Source organism: Diuraphis noxia, unplaced genomic scaffold (genome assembly GCF_037042655.1).
Source record: "Diuraphis noxia isolate RWA-SAM2 unplaced genomic scaffold, SU_Dnox_SAM2 contig0001, whole genome shotgun sequence".
In the NCBI taxonomy this organism is placed as follows: domain Eukaryota; kingdom Metazoa; phylum Arthropoda; class Insecta; order Hemiptera; family Aphididae; genus Diuraphis; species Diuraphis noxia.
Genome location: NW_028301711.1, coordinates 21,174,864 through 21,200,710, shown reverse-complemented (window position 1 = coordinate 21,200,710; position 25,847 = coordinate 21,174,864). Strand labels below are relative to the sequence as shown.

The window sequence follows — 25,847 nt, the reverse complement described above, 5'->3', positions numbered from 1 at the left end:
ACTAAATTAGTAGAACATAACGCTTAAAATTAACGGTGCCTAATTTAAACGAGACAAGTGGCAAAAAATTTAATTTCAAACTTGTTATAAATAATTTAGCTTAAAACTTTATGGCCAATGAAATTGGGATAAACGTTACTTATTATTAACTGTATACGATCAATGCACTTACCCATCGTAGTAAAATGTAATTAACTTGTTTTTCTTCTGAATAAATCATATGAATTATAATATAGGTGTATTGTAAGTAATTGTGAGAAACCATCAAAGTCGTTCTTATATTTGATTGCCTTTCAACTTTCAAGTTGTCGAGATTGGTTCTACAATATAATTTATTCATATTTCCTAAAAAAGCAATCATTTCGAATAATATAAATGGGTAGTTGAAAATGTATAAAGTTGTTTTCGTTTTCATATATCATTATACTGTATTTTTGTTCACTTAATTCATCGAAATAAAAAGTAGATTGACAAATCCTCGGAAATCCATCATCGATGAATCAAGCACTGGGAGAAGAGAACTACAAAAATATATATAATTTTTTCTCAAATATAGGTTTATCAAAATGAATTTAAAAAAAATATTGTACATAATATATTTTACATCCCCCTTTAAAGAAATATATCTCCATACAGTTATTAACTTATAATTACTTTTAGGCCAATGACCTGGGATGTTGAAGCCTTTTATTCCAATAAAAAAAGAAAAAAGTAGATTTCACCTGTATAAAATCTAGATCTTACCAATTGCTTATCCAAAAGAGGTTTCGATTTAAAATATTATAAGTATAATAATTGTGATAATTATTTGTATCCATGATAATTGTTGAAGACCATTTAGAATTTCGAAGATTATTTACTAGGTTAATGATTAATGTATACCTACTAAAATAATTTATACTCAATACACGAAGTATTAGCAAGATGTGCCAATGTTTATTGTTTTTAATATTTAATGTTTATATAATATTACTTTATTTTTAATAAACATGTTTTATTTATGACTTATGTTCAATTTATTGAATTAATTGCTAATTTATATAAATACCAAGAATATGATTATTTCGTGTTTTTATTTTAATTTATATTATTTCTATTCAAATAAAACTATTTTTATCGCTTGACCTACTTAAATAAATAAATGTGTTTTTGGACATTAGAGATGTCCGTATATTTTTATACCTTGTCCAGCGTAAACTGGGCGTGAATTTGTGATGAAGAATTTAAGTTGAAAATTATTGACAATGAAAACTATTATACTTTAAATAGTTCAATTTAAAAAACACTCTTATTTTTATGAATTTTGTAATGTTGCTTAAAACTCAAGATAAGAATTTAATTTTTTTTTTTAAATTAATTGTTCCTTATGAATCCAATATATGACGGTTTTGACGGTTTTGACAGTTCAAATAAAATATTTAGATATCGATTTAAATACAATAATTTAATGTATTGTTATAGTATAATATGCTAAACTGCGATTATTTACTATAGGTAGTAGATTTATGTTTATATATTATATATAACAATATAAATTACTTACTTAATGGAATGACATAGGTAGTTTAAATTTAAGGTTTTTTTAATTAAGTCTTATTAGATGAATTGATTATCAAAACATTACTAATAAGTACTAAATTTTTCAAACAATAGGTATAAATATAAGTAATAATATTTGTCTATAATATAAAATACTGAAAATACATACAATTTTATTGCCTTATTAAGAGTTTTGATTTTGTATTATTTATATAGATACCTATTATTTACATAATTAATAATTATTTTATTGATCTTAAAGATATTTTAACTTATAAGTAAAATTCGGCTTTAAGAATCGAAATTTTTTTAATATTAAATTTGAAAATAATGTTTCGTTTTTTTTTAAAGTTGCTGAGCGATTTTTGATTTTTAACAAAAACCCCCACTTAAACCAGTAAAATCGGGTTCAATATTGACTTAAATGTCTTCAATATGTTTCTGGATAAACCAATCAGTAGTATGTGCTGAAGCCTATGGAAAATATGAAAATCGATCACTGCTTCTTCCCAAAGTAATGTTTACAAAAAATATATTGAATTTAAAACCATCACCTTAATCGTCAGTATACCTAGCTGTAAAAATAAAAAGGTTTTTCATTTTCTTGTTCAAAGAATAAAAATCAAAAGCAATGAGTTTAAAACCATCGTACAAACAATGTCTGTATACATCTATTCAACTTTTGATGTGATTTTGCGGAATTGGTTTTTCACCTTCGCAACCTTTTCCTGGTACAGAAACCAATCAGATTTTTTCATTCGAACGTTTCAGATATAAAAATAAATGAGACATGGGTATATAGATTCTTTTTGTTTACTAATTTCGTATGATTGCATATATTGATTCGCAGAAATTTCTCGTCTCAAAATGTATCACGAAAATTACACCAGTAGAGTTCAGTTGACAGAATAAATGACACTGTAGGGATAGCTATAATGGAGATAGTAACTGTTACAAAAGCTCTCAGATTTTGGAATTATATATCCATTATACCAGTTGCAGTTCCCAAGCTGTACACCAGGATCACATTCTAAGGGCTTCGCGGTCTACGGCTCATAATATAAATAATTTAAAATTTATAGAAATTTTTTTTTTTCCAAAAATTCGTTATTAATGAGCATTTGTGTGTCCTGTCTTTTATGGTATTCACAGCGGGGCACCGTAGCTATATTTGGTTTAAAAAAGGGCATCGCGGAAAAAAAATTTGGGAACCACTGCATTATATTTTTCTCTGGGTTTTCGTGTAGAATTTTATCAATAGCAAATAACAAATAGGTACCTATGTATAAAATAGTCTCGGAGAAGAAAATAACAACTATTTGTTGTTCGTAAGTAAATGTCGCGTACAACACACTCTCAAATTTGTTAGTTATTGATTAAAATGTGCCATTTTTAAAACGTAATTTTAATCGTAAATTGTTAGGTGCTTAACCAACATTATTCTTCTTCAAAAGAGGGAAAATAATCTTGTTTCCTCTGAAAATTTTTAACAGCAACAGCGACTGTGGCGACAACTAATAATTATAATAATCAAACTGAAACATTTTAAATTAACATTTCTACTCGTGGCTGGCATATATATATATATATATTAATATAATTTGTATTGTCATTTAAATTGTCAATGGGAATTATATGGTATTTTCGTAATTTTTATTTAAGCTCACAATTTGACTATTAAAAGTTTTTATTATTCTAGATGGATAAAATGTCGTGTTTTTGAGGTAATATTATGTGAGTAGGTGCACTTAAATAAATATACGAATTGAACTTCTTCATATACATAGTGTACGCGTGGTCGATTCCCCTAAGGGATTTTGTTGTAATGAAAACAAAATGAGCACCAAAAACATCATCATTATGGTATCCTAATATCTGTCTAATAATAATATTGAAACAACTAAATAAATGTACTGTAGGAAGTTGACATTGTATATATATATAATATATATATTCTAAAAACGGTAAAACTATCGCTTAACCTCGACATAATACTTCAATGAAAATTTTTCTTTTTTTTTAAATATTGAAATCCACACATATTTCATGAAATTCTATTTTATTCATTTCCTCTTAAATTTTATGATTTCAGTTTGGTATAATTACTACATCTCTCGTACAGTTCGTGCTTTATAACTACAGCTGAACCAGCAGATATACCCACCTACATTATTATATATTATTTACAGTTTAATTATGCATATAAGTTTTACGACTTTCCGATAGCGTATATCTTATCGTAAGTTTTCACCGCATATGGCTGTTCAGCATTTTTGTGTATAACTCTTATATAACAATAACGTAACTATATAACTGAATTCTGAAAACCGCCAAAATCTTCAACAAAAAACTTATACCTATGTGATAAAATCCCGATTTAAATTACAACCAACGAAACGCTCTCCTCGTCCTTAATAATTTATCAAATCCGTAGGTACAGGCAAAAATAAATAAAACTAGACATGACACAGCAGATATAGGTTAGGTACTTGAAACAGTATTTTTGTTGTGATATATTATAATTAACATAAGAGCAATAATAAATCATCGCATTTGAAAAACGATTCTGAGCGCTTCTTGACATTTGTTCGGCGTTCTTTTGCCAGTAGTCTATCTTGGTGCTTGTAGAAAATATTGAAAATATTTTAAAATATCCTTTTCAAGTGCCCACCATTTAGAATCGATTACTGATTCCCTAATGTGGTATTGGTATATAACACTTTCTAAATACTTCTTACATCTAAAAAAGTACCTACTCTCAATAAAATGTAATAAAATAAATATTGTAAAACCAATGCATATTTTGCTATACGTTGACTTTAAAATAATATAGTAACATTATTATTTGACTAGTAATATTCTATCCTCGCTTCGCCCAAACTCTAAAATATATTTTTTATTCTCAAAGATTATAGGTTTTCATTATATCCAAACAATATTTAGTAAAATTATTTGTACAGTAAATATTATAACCATTTGTTTTGTTTATTTAAATAATTGTTCGAATTTGTAATTTTATCATGTTATAGCTAGATTCTAAAATGTATGATAATAACAAGCCCAAAATATACCTAATATTCAACTTTAAACTTTGGCTTACTGTCATGTTTTTTACTTTTGTTTTATGTTTTTATACTTTTCTTGATATATTTAATCTATGCAATTAATAAACATTTTATACATTCCTTTACCTGTTTCCGTTATGTATATTATTTAAATATTTTCGTATTAATACCTACTTTGTTTTAAAAAAACACATCAAAATCGTGCCAGGAAAAGTTGTTCCAAACTTAACCAATTTTCTTCTAAAATAACCTGACCACACACTACAGCTTTTAATAAATTATTTCATCACTTTTTCCATTTAAAATGTCCCAAACATGTATTTTATATAAATATTAAATAAATGTGTTATTATAAATAGGTAATAGTAGCTGTAGGTATTGGGTACACATATAATTAATATATACCTACTTAGATATAATTATAATCTGAAGCATCTAAAAAAAAATCTTTATTTATTTAACATTCTTTACTTTTCTATACTTGTCGATGTATTTAATTAGGTAGTTCCTGTATTTTAACATACAAGCTTAGAACAGGCGTGATAGTATAATATAAATGTTACTCGAACCATGTATAAATCTATTTACAATTAAAAGTATTAACCCTTGTTTATCGTTTGTATATATGTACTATCTAATATTTAGCTTAGATTTGTTTTAAATGTATATATATTGGTATATAATTTAAACAATTTATGAGAAAAATAGATTTCATATGCGGTATAGCAACCTACTTAATTGCGCATATATAAGATATATGTATTTATATAATTCTATAGAATTATTTAATTTCTATTTCCAACTGTGCTAAGTATATACTACTATAATTTATACTAAATAAATTATTGTTTTTTAATTACTGTTTACATTGAACGGTAAAAAATTGTAAAAACAAGTTTAAAAATATGTATAAGTGTGTGCGTACTGCAATATTGTATATTTGGTGTATGTTTTGTTTAATATTTTAATAAAGTTTGCTTGATTAACTAAAATTAACTTTTTCGTATAAAGTATTCATTATAGAGTATCTAAATTTATTACTTTGTTTGAGATCATTAATCATTCCATTTTTGGGTTAACACAAAAACTATAATTTACAGTTTGAAAAAATAACTCCTTTAAAAAAAAATATATATTGTAAATATGGTAACATACTAGATACTGCAAATATTTTATAATCACAGAAATTTATCTTTCCCTTTAAACAATTTTAATTAGTTTATTAATATGTGGAAAAATGGATAAAAGGATTAAAAATAAATCGATACCTTCACTCTGTTTGCACATAAACTCTAATAAATATTTGCATATTTCAATATTATAGAGTACATTATATTATACATGTGTCATATTATAGTGTTTGTGGTTTTATGAGTGATGAGAAATAAACATTTCTACACAATATGCTTATTATTAAATTCCGCCACCGAACAAATATTCAAATTTCTTTTATGAAATATGAAATTTTTATTTCACCTAGATTATATCTGTTAATATTTATACAATAATATGTATTAAAATATAAAAATACAGCATGCAATTGTGTTGTCTTTTACAGTAATACACGATAACAAGCTTTTAATTTATATTCCGTAAATAGTAGATATTATTTAATTAAATGGAAAAACTATTGATGTAAAACATCACTCGAGTAAAATATAAATAAAATTTATGTTTCGGTTAAATGCATAAATCCGATGTCATTGATGATTAATATTAATTAAGCAAAAAAATCATGACATTTTCATTTTAATCTTTTTGCTTAATTAATATTGATTTGATTTATTTTTTTATTAAAAAAATTAAAATATTACCAAGAAATCAAAATACTCAAGATAACTTATTTAGCCTACTGTCAATTTTTTTATTTTGCTGGTAATAAAATATTAGTAGGTAGGTACTTGAGTTGTAAAATGTATAATTGACACGTATATCTATATCAGCTACTGCGAACCTTTTCCATAAAAACTGAGTAATTTATTAAATTTGCATTACCTTTACTATTTTTAACATCAATATCGATTGTAGGAATAGGCCATTTCACGATTGATATTATGGTACTTATTTACCATTAAAAAAAAAAAAAAGATCTCATACAAAATATGCAATATATTGTTGAAGACTTTTTGATATCTATTTTTGTAATGAAACGCTAAATAAGTTTTGATATAGATTATAATAGGTTAGTGTGCAGCACTGCAATATTACGAGCACCTATTTTACTCCAACATTCACTTTTATTTTAAAAATGACTGATTCTTGCTATTTTAACTTTGTATTTACTTTGTTGATCAAGTATAGTATGTAATATGTATCTAAATATATATTTATCTGTTAAATATATGTTATGGTACAATATGTATTTATCTGTTAAATATAATATATTATTATACAATATGTAACATATATTTTGAGATAGCTTTTACACTAAACAATTAATCAGAGTAATCATCGACCACTTCGAATTTATGACCGCACGATATTTATCAATATATTTATTTTCAGTCATTTAGTTGTGTATACAATTTAAGTTTATAACATTAATGATTGTTCAAAAAATATATCATCTAAAAATTAAACATTATATTACATATGTAGGTACCTATTTAATGTATTCTTCGTGATTTATGAACCATATAAACATTAAAAAAAAATTACAATTTGTATATAGTTGACGAAAAATTGATTTTGTGACAGTTTTTGTTTAAACGCAATTCTGTTTTCGTGCCAAAACATATATTTATATAAATTATTTAAATATAGAATGGTTCCCAACACATGTATTAATGAAATTATTCCAAAGAACATGAAGGTTTTTGTCATTTTTAATATTTGTACTTATATTGTATTCATAAATATCGTTCAACTCAAAGAATTTACTCATATGATTATAAATTATAATCAACAAAAACATATATATGTATATAATTATAATATTTTTAAATGCCAAAAATATTACAACTGAGGCTTATTATATCTATAAATTACCCGTTATTATAGTTAAATTATTTTTTAAAAAATGTATAGGTATTTATTTTATCATCTATTAAGTACCTAATACAATTTGTTAAATTATTTATACCCATTCATAATTTTTCATTTTTAAGTTGCCTTTAGGTACCTAGTTAAAACATGTCATTGTATAAAGTTTATTCATTATGATCTCCGAATGTGGCCAATAAATAGAAAACTCAACCTCGTAAATCCGTAAATGGCTTCAGTATCACATTATTCTCCTATATACAAAACAGTACAAATACACATTTCAAAATTAATATCGTGACAAACGGAAATGAGTGAGTTTTTTGAAGTGTAACCAAAGGCTTCAATTAAAAAACAAACATGACACATTATTATAGTTTATTATGTTATTATAAGCCATTGTGAATTGTATACTGTGATTTATATATCTTCATAATTGTTCGATTGATTACATTATAGGTATATAAGGTTTAAACTAACTGATTGATTCCGTGGGATTTGTTTCCTTCTATATATGTACGTATAAATTGATCTTTTTTTATGTTTTACCAATTATTGCTGAAATGCGTTTCTATAAGTCATCGCTTTACCAATGCACCTACAACAAATTTTTTTTGTGTACAATATTCGTAGGGTATAGATACTAACAAAGTTCTTTTATATTATGTAGGTTACGCTGATTTCCTTTATTAAATAATTGCTTAAATGGTGAACATACAAAAGATTGTAGAAATTGCAATTTCGAATCTCCAGAAGGGAAGTTGTATTTTTATTATTTCCGTATTGTTATATTTTAAATTCTCGGGACTACAAAAAAAAAGCAACTTCTTATATAATACTCGACTGAATGAAAATCGAAGTAGTTTGTTAATTATAAACTTGCACAACAATATAATATCTACAAACACGTGTCGCCCTCACTCGCATTGAAAACGGTGTTTGTGAAATTTGATTTTTGTAGAATAACGTCTAAATAGTACTTACGTCATAAGGTTATATTACATATATTCACTTTTCTGAGACCAAAGTCTAAAATTCCTACCTATAAAGTAGGTACATTATTATTAGAAACTTAGTTTACACCGACCGCTGCTGGTGTATATAGATGGAACAGTGTAGGTCGTGCTAATAAACGGTTGTGTTCTTCCAACTTACTTAACCCTATAAACACTATATTTTGTTTGTGCGACCTGATGCATTTCTCTCAACGTTTTTACTCAGTCGTCGGTGGGTGGAGAAATAATAGAAAATTCATTTTTTTTTCTTAATATATACAACAGATTGATTCTCCAAGCACACACACACCAATCGTTTTACCAAAGACAATGACGCTTTCCATACATTCGTCGTCTACGTCTCACACACTTACACTGCACTTTCGTTCAACAGTGTGTCGTTAGTTTTAATATTATATATATATATATATAGTGAATTAACCTGTTGTCAAACTACGTTTAGGTAAGAGCATTATCTGAGGATAAGCGTTGGCTTTTATTCAATATTATAATTTTTAAGTGAGATATAAGCATTTTTAATTAGTAATATTTCACATATACATAATATCTTGTTTGAAAATAAAAACATTGATAAAACCACCAACGTTTAAGCAAAGACAATGATGTTCTCTCAAAACTTTGATAGTAGGTCAATATTCAATTCACTCCGTAATATTATCAAAACTATCAGCACTCAATTTAAACAACAGTGAGCGAAAATTTGCCATGTCGTACCTATGTTTGTATGAGACCTCTTAATAAGTAATGAATATTGCATTCAAATTCTGATTTTAGAAACTTTTAAATATACTTAGGAACCATACTATTTTAAAATACTAAGATTTTTTATATAATTTAAAGATTGATGATAAAATTATTATTTTCAAATGAGATCACCAATTTATTTTCAGTAGATAAATCTTTAATCAAATGACTTTTTTTTAAACTTTGTGATCTATCTAAATCGAATTTTAAGTGGTTTGAAAGACATAGATGGTTAATTATTTAAAAACTTAATTTAATTGAGTCTGCAATTAGTTTGAGATGTTCAGAATGATCAATAAATATTCTTATTGCCTATATGGTTTTACTTTATGATCACTTTAAGTTAAATATTGATCAGGTTTAATTAAAATATTGTGTACTTATCTTTCAATTTAAAATCGAAAGTTTTATACTTAATGTAAAATATAGTTTTCAAATATGAGACTAGGGTAGTTATATAATAAAAATATTGAGATGTTGTTTTTTTTTTAATTTGTTTCGTACAATTGCCCGTTTTTCCATTTTTTTTTTTTGATATTCCCAATTATTTTATGAAGTTTATATTCCCTTGAAGTTGGAGATTGAATTATTTTAAGGCACACTTATTTGGCTGATGATAGTTACAAAAAAAAAGTTAAATAAACAATAAAAAAAAACCACACAACATTGAATACAAATACATTTCCCGTTCCGCCCAGAGTCTAAAATTTTTGATTTTCTATAGTATTGATTTGAGGGTGAGTTTATTATGTGTTCCAAATTTTAATGTTTTTATAAGTAACTTTCTGTTTTAAAATGGTCCAGCATGAGTGTTCAAATCAAAAATCAAAATTGAACAGAGTGAACGATAAAAAAATTTGTAGTTTAATTAAGAGGACGGCACATGTGTTGTCTCCGTCTTACAAACGTATAACATAGCAAAATCTGTTTAGCGCGGGACAACTGTTCTCCCTCAATATTTATAATAGAATTTTCAAAATTTCACAACGCATAGGTAAGAACTTTATCCGTGTCATAGCGTCGTTGTTTTTTTGATAACATAAATATAATTAAAGTTATAAGCTTAAGAAAATACATTTATTTTTTATTTTTTCATTAAATTACTTAAAATTATTGGTTTGTGCTATCAAAAAAATAACGACGCTATGACACAGATAAAGTTCTTACCTATGCGTTGTGAAATTTTGAAAATTCTATTATAAATATTGAGGGAGAACAGTTGTCCCGCGCTAAACAGATTTTGCTATGTTACGCACTTGACAACACGAAGACAACACATGCGGGTGTAGCGTCCTCTTAAGGTACATATCTTTGAAGTCTGTTGCACATGTTTATCGAATTGGTTATAGCTAGCGCCGCTGGTTCTGCAATGCGGGTGCCCTTATGGATAATTAAAGGGTTCGGAAATCCAATTTAATCACTTAACCTATCTTTTTACTCTCAGAATTTAAATTTTAATTACCTATTAGACTATACTCCATTCCGTTAAAAAGAAACCTCGGCGGCTGACTTATGCGCAAGGGCGTGGCTTAACCGTCACACAGATGGTGTGTTGCCTGACCACGGCCCGACAAAAACTGGTCGATGCCGAAATTACTCTTCTTAATGTAAATGGAGTGTATATTATAATTATAGAGATTTAAGAAATTTTTGGTGAATATTTTGTATGTTTATTCAATTTCTTCAATGTGTGTTACAATTCATGATTAAAACGTCATTAAAATTTACAATTTTTTTTTTTTTTGAAAGTTGAAGACAACATCAAATAATATTAAAATATAAAACCGCGATAAGCCGTACCCTCAAACAGTAAGTATCCTCTATAATTTTTGTGATTGGTGATTTTGCTCTAAGATTACTCCAAAATCATAAAAATGATTCAATTATATGAAAGCGTTTTATTTATATTTCACGTATGTCTATTATAAATAAATAAAAAAGAAAACCGCCAATACTACTCACGATCGATGTATGGCATGTGAGATGTCTATATCTAAGAAAAATGTTTCGATTATCGTTCAATCAGCTCTCTGCTGTGTATTACACTGAACATGGCCATAAAGTTATTAAAATATAAATTAACTAAAGGTTTATTTGTTATTGATTGTCGTATCACATCATATCCGATTGAGTATTTGTTATTTTAATAAAACAAATTTTTCTTAGGCGTTATATATATACAGGGTGATTCTTTTATCAAACAACACTTATATGGTGTTTGTGTGTAAATACCACCTACCATACACCTATAACACACAAACACCACCCAAAACCACCCAATTTTGGGAGGCTATATCTTGTAAACGGATTAACGAAAAATGAAAATTTAAACGTGAAAATTCATTGAAAAAATAGCCTTTTTAGTTTATGAAATTTTAAGTATAGGTTGTCATTTGAAAATCAAAAGTTGATAATGGTTAACCTGATAAATATAAGGGTGAAAATATTTAAAAATATATATATAGTTCTAGAACAAGATAGTTTTAAGATAGTTTTGAAAAAAAAAAATTTGAAAAAACTCAATAGTTTTTGAAATAATGAGTGTTGTTTGATAAAAGAATCACCCTGTTAGATATTTATTTATAATACCTTGATAGATATTTATTTAGATCATAATTATCTAGCCATGTGATTATTTTAAGTTTCTAGATACTATTGATTTTTGGCTAGATAATTATTTTAACCAAATATAGAGATTTACTATTTCTAGTAGCATAGTATACAGTTATTCGTAAGATTTAATATGGAATATACTAAATAATAATAATAATATGACTTTTTTTAAACTTTAAAATAAGTTTATTAATTTATTAGGTTATTTAGTATTTCTTTATACGTTCATTTTCAGAAACTTTAGACAATGACTAGCCGACTAGTAAAATATTTTCATGGTAATTTTTATCTCTCTATATTCTATAGTTTAACTATTCAAAGTCAATTTGAAATAAATGAATTTGCAGAAAAGATCTTTGTAAGCTTTCCAACTCATCCATCTTACCTTAATGACATAGAAACCGCAATACTGTAGAAATGCTCAAGAAAGGTTTGTAGTGACAAGATAATAAATTACCTTTAAAGACTAAAATTTTTCTAAAGTTTTATAACAGGCGTGTAGGTCAATATTTTGTATGCTTAGGTTATTTATTATACTTAATTTTATGTTGACGTCATACATATTTAACTATGAAAAATATATAAAATACAATAGAATAAAAAAAAAAATTTGTTGTAATTGTTTTTTCTATAAACGTTTATAAAGTTGAAGTATTTAAGAAAAGCTCAAAAATCGTCTCTGTTTTTATGCGTCCGACGTTACCAAATTTTGTAGCAGAAAAAAATTCTTCAACATTCAACACCAACAAAGGTTTCTGGTAAAAAATTGTACGTAGTTTGTACTTTAGAAATACAAAAGTATTCTCTGCAGTACTTTTCTTTGTGCTCGGAAAATACTTACTAAAACTGTAAAAACAATGGGAAACCGAGAATGTTTACGCAACGTCTGTTTTCAACAAATTTCGATTCTAATTTTGTTGTGATGCGAAAAAGAATGTATTCTGCAACATGTAACGTTTCGCCATTGCGTATAATATTATAGTTTTCTAAACATAATAAAGTTGAAACCATAAATAAGTGTATAGTTTATAAAAATCTGTGTATGCGTAAAGTGATTTGCTGTACCAATCAATAGTTTGTATTTTTGGAATGTGTTGTAGAGCAATTAAATCGAATTCATAATGTGAATACCACACGAATGAGTTAGAAAAAATGTGTTTAATGTACAAAATAGATAATCCGATACCATCGATTAAACCAAAACGTTTAATATATTCGTCGCGATCAAAACAAAACAAAACCTGCCATGGTGTTGTTGTCATGCGTTACATTTTTGGATATTTATATGGTGAACAAACAAAAATCTAGTTACGATACGGTGCGGTGTATTTGTGGTTCTTTGTTAAAAATATTCGAATATCTTTGACAGGGAAAAAAATACGCCAGTATAACGAAAATTGTAATCTCTTATATTTGGATCAGATAGCACGCTGCAGAAATAACTGAGTGATAATAAAATTTGTAACAATGTATCTATTTTTATTCAGTTGAAATGTTGTCGATTTATATTTAATAAAAAAAAATTTTTTTTTTATTATTGTATTTTTAATAAACTCGTGTTCATTGTAATATAACCTATGATTTTCAAATTTTTGTATCACAAATACTAGTTAGTAGGTACTAATTTTTATTTTGCTACTTTTACGAGCATATTACTATATTAACTACCATAAAACTATTTCGTAGCTTTTTAACTAATCTCTAATCACGTTAATTATATATATATTTATATGATTGTGCTACCTATGGATTATCATAATTCATAAGTAGAGCTCAGATTTTAAAACATATTAAATAACAAAAAAGCACAAAATTGTTTTTAAAAAAGCAAAAATGAAGCGTATTTATTTCTAAAAAGAGCAAAAGTAAAACACGACCAAAAATTAACATGAATTATGTGTAAAACTGAATTAAAAAAATTTAAAAATAAATTCTCTAAAATGTATTTGGAAAGATTTTCAGTAATGAAACTGCGACTCTATTGTCTGACAGAACGTTTTTCTACATAATATAGAAAACCATACCTACAACATAATCATTATCAGCTGTGTATTCCGGATTTTCTTATTGATTGAATTAAACTTTTTTTTATTACTATACCTATACCATATAATAAACATAATATCAAAATTCCACTGCTAGAAAAAAGCATTTACACAATAATAAGCAAAAATAAATTGGTTTATTTAGAATGAGAGTGACGTGAAACGAATTTATGTATAAAAATGATATATGTATAAAAAAAGAAGCATTTGCTTTAAAATCCGAGCCCTATTCATAAGATGTCGACAAACAGTGACTAGGCCTGAAATATCAACAAATTCCCAACTTATCGCCCTGGCACCTCACACGCCGTACGTTAGCATTAGTCTCGATGATGATTATATTATTATTTTTACCAAACGAGGATTTTTTTCGTTCATAGTTTTGTGCAAATAAACGGCACGAAGCCACAAACCCTGCGACAAGTCTGACTTTTATTCATTTTCATTTTAAAATTTGTCAAATTCGTTTCGACCATCGTCCGAGCCGCTGCACATATTATTATTTAATTAATTATTAACTGCGTTTATGTGATGGCGTTAAAACAGTTTTGAAATAAAATCGGTTTTTAATTCTCAAACTACATAGGGCGAGGGTTTTAACGCCATTATATAAACGTGGTAATAGACAGATCTGTATCCGTTACCACCGGTAAGGCGGTAACGGACTCTGCCAATATTATAGTTGCATAGGAAATAACAAAAAAAAAAAATTTGTACATTTATTCGCCGTATTATATATCCATTATACATGCACCGACAGTATAATATAATAAAATCAATAAATACATCGCAGAATATTATAGTATTATATAATACGTACCACGGCGGTGGAGAGTGTGTAACTTATACCGATGAGGTTTGTGCGCAAAATAGTATCGAATCGAATTGTGCAGATCTGCACGCACTCCGGCTCGACTCTTCCACGAGTGTTGGAAATAAAGCCGAAAATACATATATTATATAGACGCATTGCTAAAATATAAAAAACCACGTAGCGCAGTACAATATAGGTATGATGAATGATGATGATAATAATTTACATTTTGCGACACTGTAATATATAGACACATATCAATCGTCTATAGTCGAGTCATTTAAATTGTTTATTGAGTTTAAAAACTCATCACTATTCCTACCTAGGTATATATATGTACTGTTTACTCGACTACCTTAAATTGATTTGTCGCATTAATCAATAAATCGCAAGTTAATCAGTATAATATGACAATAATATAAAATATAGGTAACCTTGCAGGTATATATGTATAGAATAAGAAAAGGAAAAATAGGGACAATTGTCCTTGGACTGCAACGTTGTATCGGAAGTGCATGTGCATTGTACAGCATGTTCGTAGTATTATAATATTATAGCAATGCAAACGTAGCATGGGTACCATATACCGAAGACCGAACAAATAATTTATTTGTAACATAATAATCTCATAGTAGATTTTTTTAGGTGTGGGGACCACCCACCGTAGAGAACTGCATCCTGCAGCATTAATGTTTAGACGTAAAAATAAATGATGATTGAAAATTGCGTGAATAGTGCTCTGAATGAATGTAAAATTTAAAAAAGAAACATAACCGGGGTCGAGGGGGGGGGGTGTAATGTACGATGTCGTAGTGTATTCCAAACAATTCTGCAGCTCCGTTGCATATATCCATATACCAGTGGCGCACACTGGGGGGTCAGGGGTGTCGACTGACACCCCTCAGAGAATTGGTGGGTGACTGGATGAGTGTGACTGGATCTGGGTGAATTCGGATGTTATTTTTATAAACATTTGTTTAATTCAATATTAATAATTGTATAAAGAGTATAAACTCAGATTTTACTTGTGGGGTGGGTGGGTACCGCGAGATATATATTTTCGACACCCTTGTGAAAAATCTACTGTGCGCCACTACCATATACTGCAGCTATATTGTAGTGCAGTGTGGTTCGGACATGTACATATTGTTATCTTTGATGACTTAATATATGATATAGGCACAACCCTTAAAGGTAGTACTGCACACGCAACGACCGCCCTTAGGAATTAACCCTTTTCCCGGCGCGTCAATATTGTTGTTGTTACATCGCTCCAACAGACAAGTGGCGTCCTATAATACTTGATATGTATAGATGACTTTCTCAAGTGACACGCGCACGTTTTTTATCCACGAAAACATTTGCTCGTTGTACGCCCCCATAATACCTGCCATATATTTAATAATATTATATTACCTACCTACCTACGTAAACATATAATATATATGTGTATTATTGTTCACATTATAATAATGGCGCCCTTAATGTTGTGCTGCAGTCAGGGCCGTCCCCGACTTAGCTTACTATTAACTGTATAACTATAGTTATAGTAAGCAATTCTAACTATAGATAAATAAAATTAAAAACAAAAAAAAAACAAGCAAATGCCATAAGTGATGACTGGTAAATAATATTAATATATTTGAATTATTAATATAACTTATAATTTTTCAGAAAACTTTTTTATCTCCATATAAATATTGTTGCTCCTTTTTAACATATTCCTGGGGCCTGGGGCCTATTGCCCCTTCGAACCTCCCCTTAAACACGGTCTTGACTGTAGTTATACGTCGACGACGTTAGCTCGGCATCATTCATGTGTAGCTCATCATATTACATAATATAATAATAATATACCTACCTACTGAAAAAAGAAAAGTAGAGATGTGTAATCGTAATGGAGTTAAGGCGTCGTGCGTACTTCGCGACTCGGGTAGGACTGTGACCTCTCCCGCCCGCCGCGCCGTCATTATAATGTAAAATAATGACGCGCAAGTTTTCACTCTTTTCCGCCTCTTTTTGTCCGTCCCATCGGTAATTTTCTTTTCTTTTTTCGTTCCACGCTTTTCGTCACGCTCGGAAAACTCGAGTCGCGTTCGCCCGCTCTAAAATGATAATCGTCATTTTTGCGAAAGGGTTTATTATTGTTGTTATTATTATTATTAAACGCGGTACACGACAACATTACAGCGTTACGATGTATGTATTATAATAGCTGTATAGGTATATATTTATTGCAGTAATAATAACCGTACAATATTTTTAGTAACGGCGGTAATAGTCACCGGGTGGGGTACACGTTTTTAGCTCGCACCCCCTCGTCGGGGGCAGCACGCGAACGATTCACAAGACGTCGTTATAAACGTTTCTCTGTATAGGTACCTTCGCACGACCTGCAAAGTGGAATGAATTCCAAAGTGGGGAGAAAACGATGAGGGAACCGTTTCCAGTCGATCATCATCGTAACAATAATATTATTATATTATTTTCGCGTAAGCCACCGTGTTGTAAGTGCGCATTCCAAATCCTACCACAATTTATATATTACTGTTATGATAATAATACGTATTATCATCTCTTATTCCTTTTGTATATTTTATTTGTGAAACTCGATTAATATTATTAGTGTGCGTTTATGTGTGTTTTTCTCTGTAAACGGGGTCATAATGTTATATTAATTATTATTATTGCCGTCGCAGCGCATTACGATTTTTTTGAACTCGGTTATTGCTGAAGTGATAAGCACCGCGTTGAAGGTAAGCCAACAGTCTAACGCTTTTTGATGGGAATTCTATGTCTAAGTGACCCCAGAGTGTACTAGGAATTTTTCAAATAGATAAGTCCGAATTTTTTTAACATTTGAAAACTATTAAAAAAAAATATTGTCATTAAAAAAAAAAATGTTGATTCATTAACTCTTTAATTGATAAAATAAATAAGTGTAATAATATACCGTTTATCTTACAATTACAATTTACCATTTGTTTTTATTGTTATATTTAAATCATTCGCCTATCTATATAGGTATTAATCTGTAATTGACAATTGTTGAACTATAATAAAGTTATACTGAAAGTTCTTAACAAAAAAAAAATAATAAATACAATTTACTATATTATACAATCAGTAGTTTGCACCTTAAAAATTTCAAATCACCGGTATGACCGCTGGTGACATATACCTGTTGTTACTTAAACAATGTTTTCTAGTATTGGAGATACGACTTCAAAATTTATGGCTCCCTTGTGTCTGGATGCGATAAACACGCCGCCGCCATCATTGTTCTTCAAGTTGTTTAGCTTTTAATGCCATACATTATTTAGATGATTCTATACGCTTTTTATTATGAGAATAGGATAATATGTACGTAACTGCGCGAGCATTTGTGGGTCGACAAAATGTCGTTGGTAATATTAAAATTTACAACTTGTCATACATATACCGACCGTGACAGCCCGTTAACCTAACCTTTTATATTGCACAGACAACAAATAGTTGCTCTATATAAGCCATCGGCGCAGCCAGATATTTGAACAAGGGGCTACTTTGTGAGACTTGACTTTTAAATTAATTTTTAAGGGTCCTAATTTTGACTTAGGGGATGCTAAAAACCTTAAGCGCCTCCCTCCCCCTAGTTGTGCCAATGCTGTAAAGGCATAACGCGTTTATTTTAATCGACCAATTTCGCTTAACTCGCTTTTTAAACGTTAAATTTAATTTGTGTATCATAGAGCCCTGTTGATGGATTTTATTGGTTGGTCACCAGTTTACAACCAGGACACACCGCGGTCCACGACTAATAATAATTAGGTAGGTCAACTTCGTTTGTAGATCGTCACATATTGCACCACCGCACATATTCACATCATTGCATTCTCTGGAGGTTTGTTTGCGAACGGTTATCGATATTAATAATAAATAATATAGTGTTGGAGGCGTAAGCAATTCGTTTCTAAATGAGAGTTCCAGACATTCGTGCAGATCGTGCTGATCTAAAGTACATTTTTTTTAAATTGTAGAATTAAAGTATTAAACTATTCGTTTTCACTCTGTATTTTCCCAAGTGTATTTCCAATACCTTGAATTTTATTTTTGAATTAATTAAAATCATTACTAATTATTATTAATTAAAAATCGTTTATACTATTTTTTTTCTAACAATAGTGATCGGTTATTACAGCTGCAAAGATTGTTTTTTACAGACTTCACGAAATGGATTTGTCTTTAAATAACTGCGTAAATCGCATTCTATGGTTTATATTTAGTATTTACACTCTCAACAGTATAGTACCTACATTATTTAAAAAATCTTATTACTGATGAAATGCAACTAAAACATATTTGAACACGTACTTGATTTTTATTTATACCTATTCGTGATTATATATGGTTCCCCTATATAAAACGTTTTCCAATAATTTATTAATTCACGTCCAGTGATAAAACGTATACACCGGTTAAACCGCAAATGGTCAATAACGGTTTGATTTTAATAGCCGCCGTCAGCTATACTGTCGCGTGATTTAAGAAAAAAAAAAGTCACTCCAACTCTGCAAAAACTTGGAAATACTTGTAATTGAATTGCACACTGTCTAAAAGTCGCTAGACATGTGTAAAGACTGATTAAAGGTTTGTGTTTAATTGAATGGTACTATACCTTGTAGGTACGGTTCACACGATAAGATCTCTAAAAGTTTTTCTTTTCAAACTACATTATACCAATGTCCATCGATATATTGCAATAATGGTATTTTCGATCAGTTACCAAAATTATCTCATTCATCGTAATCCGTTTATGTTTCTGATTCGATTTCGCATTGAAACCGTTTTATCAACTGACTACTACAAAAAAGTGCAGACAATAACATTATTTACTGGCACCTGTGAAACGCAAACGTTTTGAGTCGTGCGATTTTAATCTCGTCCAGTCGTCACTGTAATCGACGAAAAATCAATTTCATTTGAACACATGACCTGCAGATACGCCTGTCCCCGGCAATAGTGTCTAATATTACAGGTGGATGAATTAAAAAGAAAAATCAACATCTTTTCAAGTTTTAGTGAAAGAAACATCACGTTTAAGCATGCCTACACGATTTTAAATACCTAATTATATTATATTGGAAACTTTTTGTTAAACCTGTCAGGTTAGTCGATTTATTGATAATCTTATCAAAATTTTACACTAGAAGTTGATTTTTCATCATAAATTATATAATATAATAGTTACACATACGTAATGATAACTGCATAACGGTCGTTTGTGTTATGTTACTTATTTATTATTATGTCATATTCGTTTGAGTTAATTTAAAAAAAAAAATCCTACATCGCTTAATTGATGCTGAATCATCATTGGCCAGAAAAGATAATGTTCACAAGAAAAATAATAACAATTTTAATTCGTTTTACCATGACTCGCTTTCATTTCACTATTCCACTGCAGTTGCCAACAAGGATTTACAGCTGTCTACTTAAATTTTACTTTTAACTTTGCCAATCAATCGTAGGTACAGGTGACTAAAATATAAAAATCACATTTATGAAAATGCTTAGCGAATTTTACAGTCAAAATCACTGGTACGTTTACAACACTTGAGGTCAACTGCTTCTGCAAAAAAAAAAAAAATAATAATAATAATAAACCAACAGTCCGCCGAGTTATTGATCTTACCGTATTTTAACCGTTCAATGATTACTGTGTGTGTACACCTACACATGCTAAGAAACGTTGTTTCGCAGTGATACGAAAAATCATTAACAAGACCTGACACACTATATGTATACATATAACACCGAACATCGTATTGTATCTATACCAACGTGCTGCAATAGGGCCGTTTTGTCGAGAAAAATAAGTAAATTTATTCGGAGCAGAACTATTGTGTGCCCGATTTTATGAATAATTTATTATATTTCCAAAAGAACTAAAATATATTCGTATATTCATGAATTAAATATCGTACAAAATAAAATTAAGTAGTCACTTATAAACTCAACGAGGAAGGAAAATTTTATTATTTCTTAAAACTACTATAATACATCATATTATTATATACACGCCGTATAGTTTTGAATACTTCTTTTAATGTTCAGCATTAAAACAATGTCTCTTATTCGTTTTTTTTTTTTTTAGAAACATCATATTTTATATTGTGATGCAAAAGTAATAACATAAAAATACATCCCAATAATATGAGATTCTTAGCTCGATATTTTGTATGAATTATTTATTGATTTAATATTAATATACATATTTATTTGATAGCGCTGCAGCGTATTTGTGCGTTGTGTGTCAAAGTTTACATTTATTTGTCTTGTAGTACCTAACGACGTACAAATTTGTATTAATGTATTTTTATGCGTTCCATATAGATGACTGGTGACGAATACAACGACTTGGAAAAAGACGAAGTTAATATCATTTCTGGAGCCCTCGAACTCCATCGCAAAAAAGTCGGCGATGTAATGACCAAATTGGAGGACGTGTACATGCTGTCATACGATACGGTGTTGGACTTTGAAACCGTCTCAGAAATCATGAAATCCGGTATGTAAAGATTTTACTACCTATATATTTTACAGTTGTTTCGACCTGATATCAACGAAATAGTTATTATCACTGTAATCACTATTCGTTCGGCATATTTTAACCCGCAAGTTGGTATATCGCAGTGTAGTATATAATTGGCAGATTAAACTAAATAATAATTGTAATACTTTAAATTAAATAATTGAACTAAATTAAAGATATTTTTTGATAAAAATTTAATGTATTATGCAAAGTTCCTCTGAATAGTGGTGTATTAAAACAAATCAATTTCATAGTAAATGATAAGATTTTTTTTATTGGATAAAATGCCATAGCAAAGTAATATTGAAAGATAACAAAAATACAACTTTTAGTCAAAATTTTACGCATATATAATATAGTTACCATTAACTATTAAGTAAATCAATGATAATAAATTTAAATTCTTAACTGTTTTGTTTATTCACGCCCGAGCAATAAATATTATTACCATATAATTTTAACATAAAATCAATAATTGGAAGTATGGGGTGCATAATATAACGTGTCTGTACATACTGTGTAGGTACATCATGCTGTTATGTGTTATCGAAATACTAAAAACATTCACAAAATACAATTAAAATGTTTGCAATACGATTTATTTATGCGTATAATATGACAATCAGCTATGGCTATATCTTCGGATTAGGTAAAAAAAAAAAAATACAAAACAATTATATGCCTACTCTTGCGTGTTAATATAATATGTTTGATATAAACACATTGCCATATTAATTTATTTTTTTGATTATTTCCATTTCAATATTAATTCCGTATGTGTCCAAACGAAAGATTGTTTGTGAGTTTAGCCAGGACTATTATACCGAGAGTTTTCGGGGTCTGCGGCAAACTGACATGGGAGCCTTTCGACGATCATAATACGATGTGATAAACAAAATACTCTCTGAGATTAAAACAATTCTTACAAACGTATTATTCCAACCCTCAACCAACCAAGATCGTTAAAATTCACGTACTGCATTACATTTTCAACAATTTTTTAGAAATGTACTATCAAATATACTAAAACGTACAATTTATTCCTAAATGATTGTAAATGTTCGTGGTTTTGGTCTAAAATAAAATACAGGGATAAGAACTACAATTAATACATATTTTAATTTATTTTAATGTTCTGGTAAAAAAGTTTAAAAAATATATTTTTATATTTAATTATTTCTAAAAAAGTATTAAAGATAGCCATTTTGTAGAGTTTATTTTTCTGAAAATATTGACTTTTCAAAATTTTATTTTCATTAATTTTCTGATTTTTAATATTTTTTTTTAGTTTCGAGAAAAATTGCGAATTATTTAACACCATAATGTTATCAAACATTTAACATGTGACCCACCGCGCCGCGCGCATTCCTATACGGCCGGCCGAATACTTTCCGTGTTCCTAATAGTTATAAATTTTTAATCATATTTAATTTCTTCAAAACTAGAAAAAGTATTAAAAATCAGGAAATTAATGAAAATAAAATTTTGAAACGTCAATATTTTCAGAAAAATTAATTAAAAAATGAAATAATTGTAAATCTTATCCCTATGAATCTTATTATAAAACCAGAATTTTGATATATCTTCATTATTTCATATGAGATATCGCAATGGGTAAATCCTCGCGGGACACCCTGTATATTGTCTGCACTCGTCACTAACCGTAGCAAATTGAGCCTCAATATAATATAAATGATTGGAGTATCGTTATTACCATTATATGACTGAAGCAACAAAAATTATTTGTTTACACCAATAATAAAGACGTAATCGGTACATTTACCTAGTCGAGAAATAGCTCAATATCGGTGACAGTCATTAATGATTATACAACAAGACTTTAAGGCCCCCTGAAAATATTCCAAAAATGGGGCAAAATAGTCCCGTTGCCTCTCCGCCGCAAACGGCCCCGAGTGCTCTGATCAAACCGTTTTGGTTTCAAAAATATTTGGTACATAGCATTGTAATTTAGTCTTAACACCAATAATATTATTTTATATTGTTAAATATAATTACCATATCTGTTTTAATGAATAACATAACTGCCGCAGCAGTCGTCCGTCATCATAAAAGTAAAAAATAAAAATAAAAACCATAGGAATCTACAAAATATATTTAAATCGATTTTTGGCAATCGCCTGTATACTGTCCGCCATGCGGTTCGCATATTATATTATGATCTATATTTATATTTTTCCCGAGCCGTGGTGGTTATATACTCTACTCTGCAGGTGCGCGACATTTGAAAGATTTTTCGACTTTATATTATTTCATAAATATTTCTGGTATCAATGGTCCCGTTGTGTATAGAGTGGGCAGCGGATAACGAGTAAAAAGTTTAAAAAAATTTAAATTTAAATTTAAATTAAATCCGTTTTGAGAAGTCCGTGGGCACCGGGCCAAAGGGGAACCGCCGCCACCGCCCAAGTCCCAACTATAAATATAACGCTGCCGCCGTACCGGCAACGACGTAGAGCAGCGGCGTGTAACTCGTGCGAAATTTTTTACGTTATTCTTTTTTTCCAATAGGCCGAAGGGTTGTTCTCGACTTCAAAACGCATTTGTATTTACATTACGAGAAACGTATATAATACTGTATAAAATACCCGCTAACCTACTGCGTGTAAAATATCGGATCAATATGTGTGTGTCTCGCATCAAATCTGCACATTTTAGAAATTACCTTTAGGAAATGTGTAGGTACTTAATAATATAGCCCCGAGGGTATCTTAAGATCTTTCAACTCACGTTCTAGCTCGCTGTCACTCACACGTACGCGCAATCAATTCAAATGTATTCTCAACTTTCGGCGGCTTTTAAAGTATTACCATTTTATACCACGAATGTCACGTGTTCGCGCGTGCGGACATTTGCGGATAACCGTCATTTGCAGATTGCTTTCAAAATGTTTTTCAATTTTTTTTCTTTCCTTTTTCATGCCTGAATCATGTATGTTGTTTTTATTTATTTTTATCTGCAGGATATTCGAGGATACCCGTGTACGAGGGCAACCGTCAAAACATTGTCACCATGTTGTACATCAAGGACTTGGCGCTGGTCGATCCCGACGACAACACATTGCTTAAAACGCTGTGCCAATTCTACCAGAATCCGTGTTATTTCGTATTTGAAGACACCACACTCGACGTACTGTTCAAGCAGTTCAAAGAAGGTAAATAATCGTTGTGCAGGCCGTTTGCCACTGCGATGGTCGAGCGCATTGCGCATTTCGGAAAAGGAGGTTGAACCGGTTGATATTATTCAACATATCATTATATAGCTTTGGCTAAATTACCAATCACTTCTAATAACCTGCATACCCTATCCGAGTTCGAACAAAATCATACCAAATAAAAAAATAATTAGCTAATTAGTATAACGTCCTAAGCCGACGTGTTAAAAAATATGTATCATTTTCATTTGGTGGATACGAGATCTTTTGGTTGCTATTTCACCAATTTTGGTTGCTACTAAATTACACTATTATTAAGCTTCAACAAATAATAGATCAAAATTACTAAAACTAACAAATAATTCACGACACCAAGTACGTATTATAATTATAGATTTTTAAAAATAATCACTTCGCAGATATTCCAACTGAGATAGACGTTGAGATAATTTATAATTACCACTTATAAAACTAACAGCCGTTGTCTCCTGTATCGTAATGGTTTTGGCAAAATTATCAAGATTTATAAAGTTCGGTTACATTGGTTTCGTATCAAAAAAAAATAATACTTTTTTAAATTCGTGTCCAATACATGGGACACAAGTGTATATGCATATGCTAAAATAAAATAAAGACACTATAAAACAGAAAATAACTAAATTCATACAAAAACACGGCACATAAAAAAGTTTATAGTAGGTAACTAAATATTATGTACCTAGTATCTATATAAAAAAAAGATACCTTTCGCGTAAATTCCAAAGATTGAGTTGTCAAAGTTGACATAGTTATAGCATTTTCAACTAAGTCGCAAGATTGCAATTGTTGTTTTTTTGTCTGGTGCTGATTAAGCATTTTAAATTCTGATTTATGCATTTCGATAAGGACAGAGATATACTTACAAGGAGTATGTTTCATAACTCCTCCTGCATGGAGTATCTTCTTTTGATCATAAACTGTTCAAATTACTTAGGCAGATCTATTTAATGCTTAAGACCAACTCATAACTGGCCATTGAGTACAATGACCGGACATTATTTTCGATTTTTAGGTTAATGACTAAATTTCCCGGCCAATGTCATAATTTCCACATTCATCATAACATATATAATATATATATATTAGTTACAAGATATTTGTGTTGTAATCATATCCATTATTTTAGTTAGTATGCAAATTTGCAAGTGATATTTTATTATAATATTCCTATATATTTTTTTTAAAAGAAGTAATATTTTGTTTATTGTTATTGTAACAAAGTATTACAATTGCATACATTAAAC

General features: G+C 29.1%; 1 protein-coding gene across 3 annotated transcripts in view; it reads left to right on the top strand.

The window, feature by feature from the left end:
* The window catches only part of uex (metal transporter uex), a 103,369-nt gene that overhangs the window by 65,431 nt on the left and 12,091 nt on the right, over nucleotides 1–25,847 (top strand). For all 3 annotated transcript variants that reach the window (XR_016190270.1, XM_089219531.1, XM_089219532.1), the window contains exons 5-6: nucleotides 21,194–21,368; nucleotides 24,373–24,564. Coding sequence is in view for 2 of the 3 variants with exons in the window: in XM_089219531.1 (XP_089075657.1) it covers nucleotides 21,194–21,368; nucleotides 24,373–24,564 (367 nt within the window). In the remaining variant the exon portion in view is untranslated. The remainder of the gene's footprint in view (nucleotides 1–21,193; nucleotides 21,369–24,372; nucleotides 24,565–25,847) is intronic.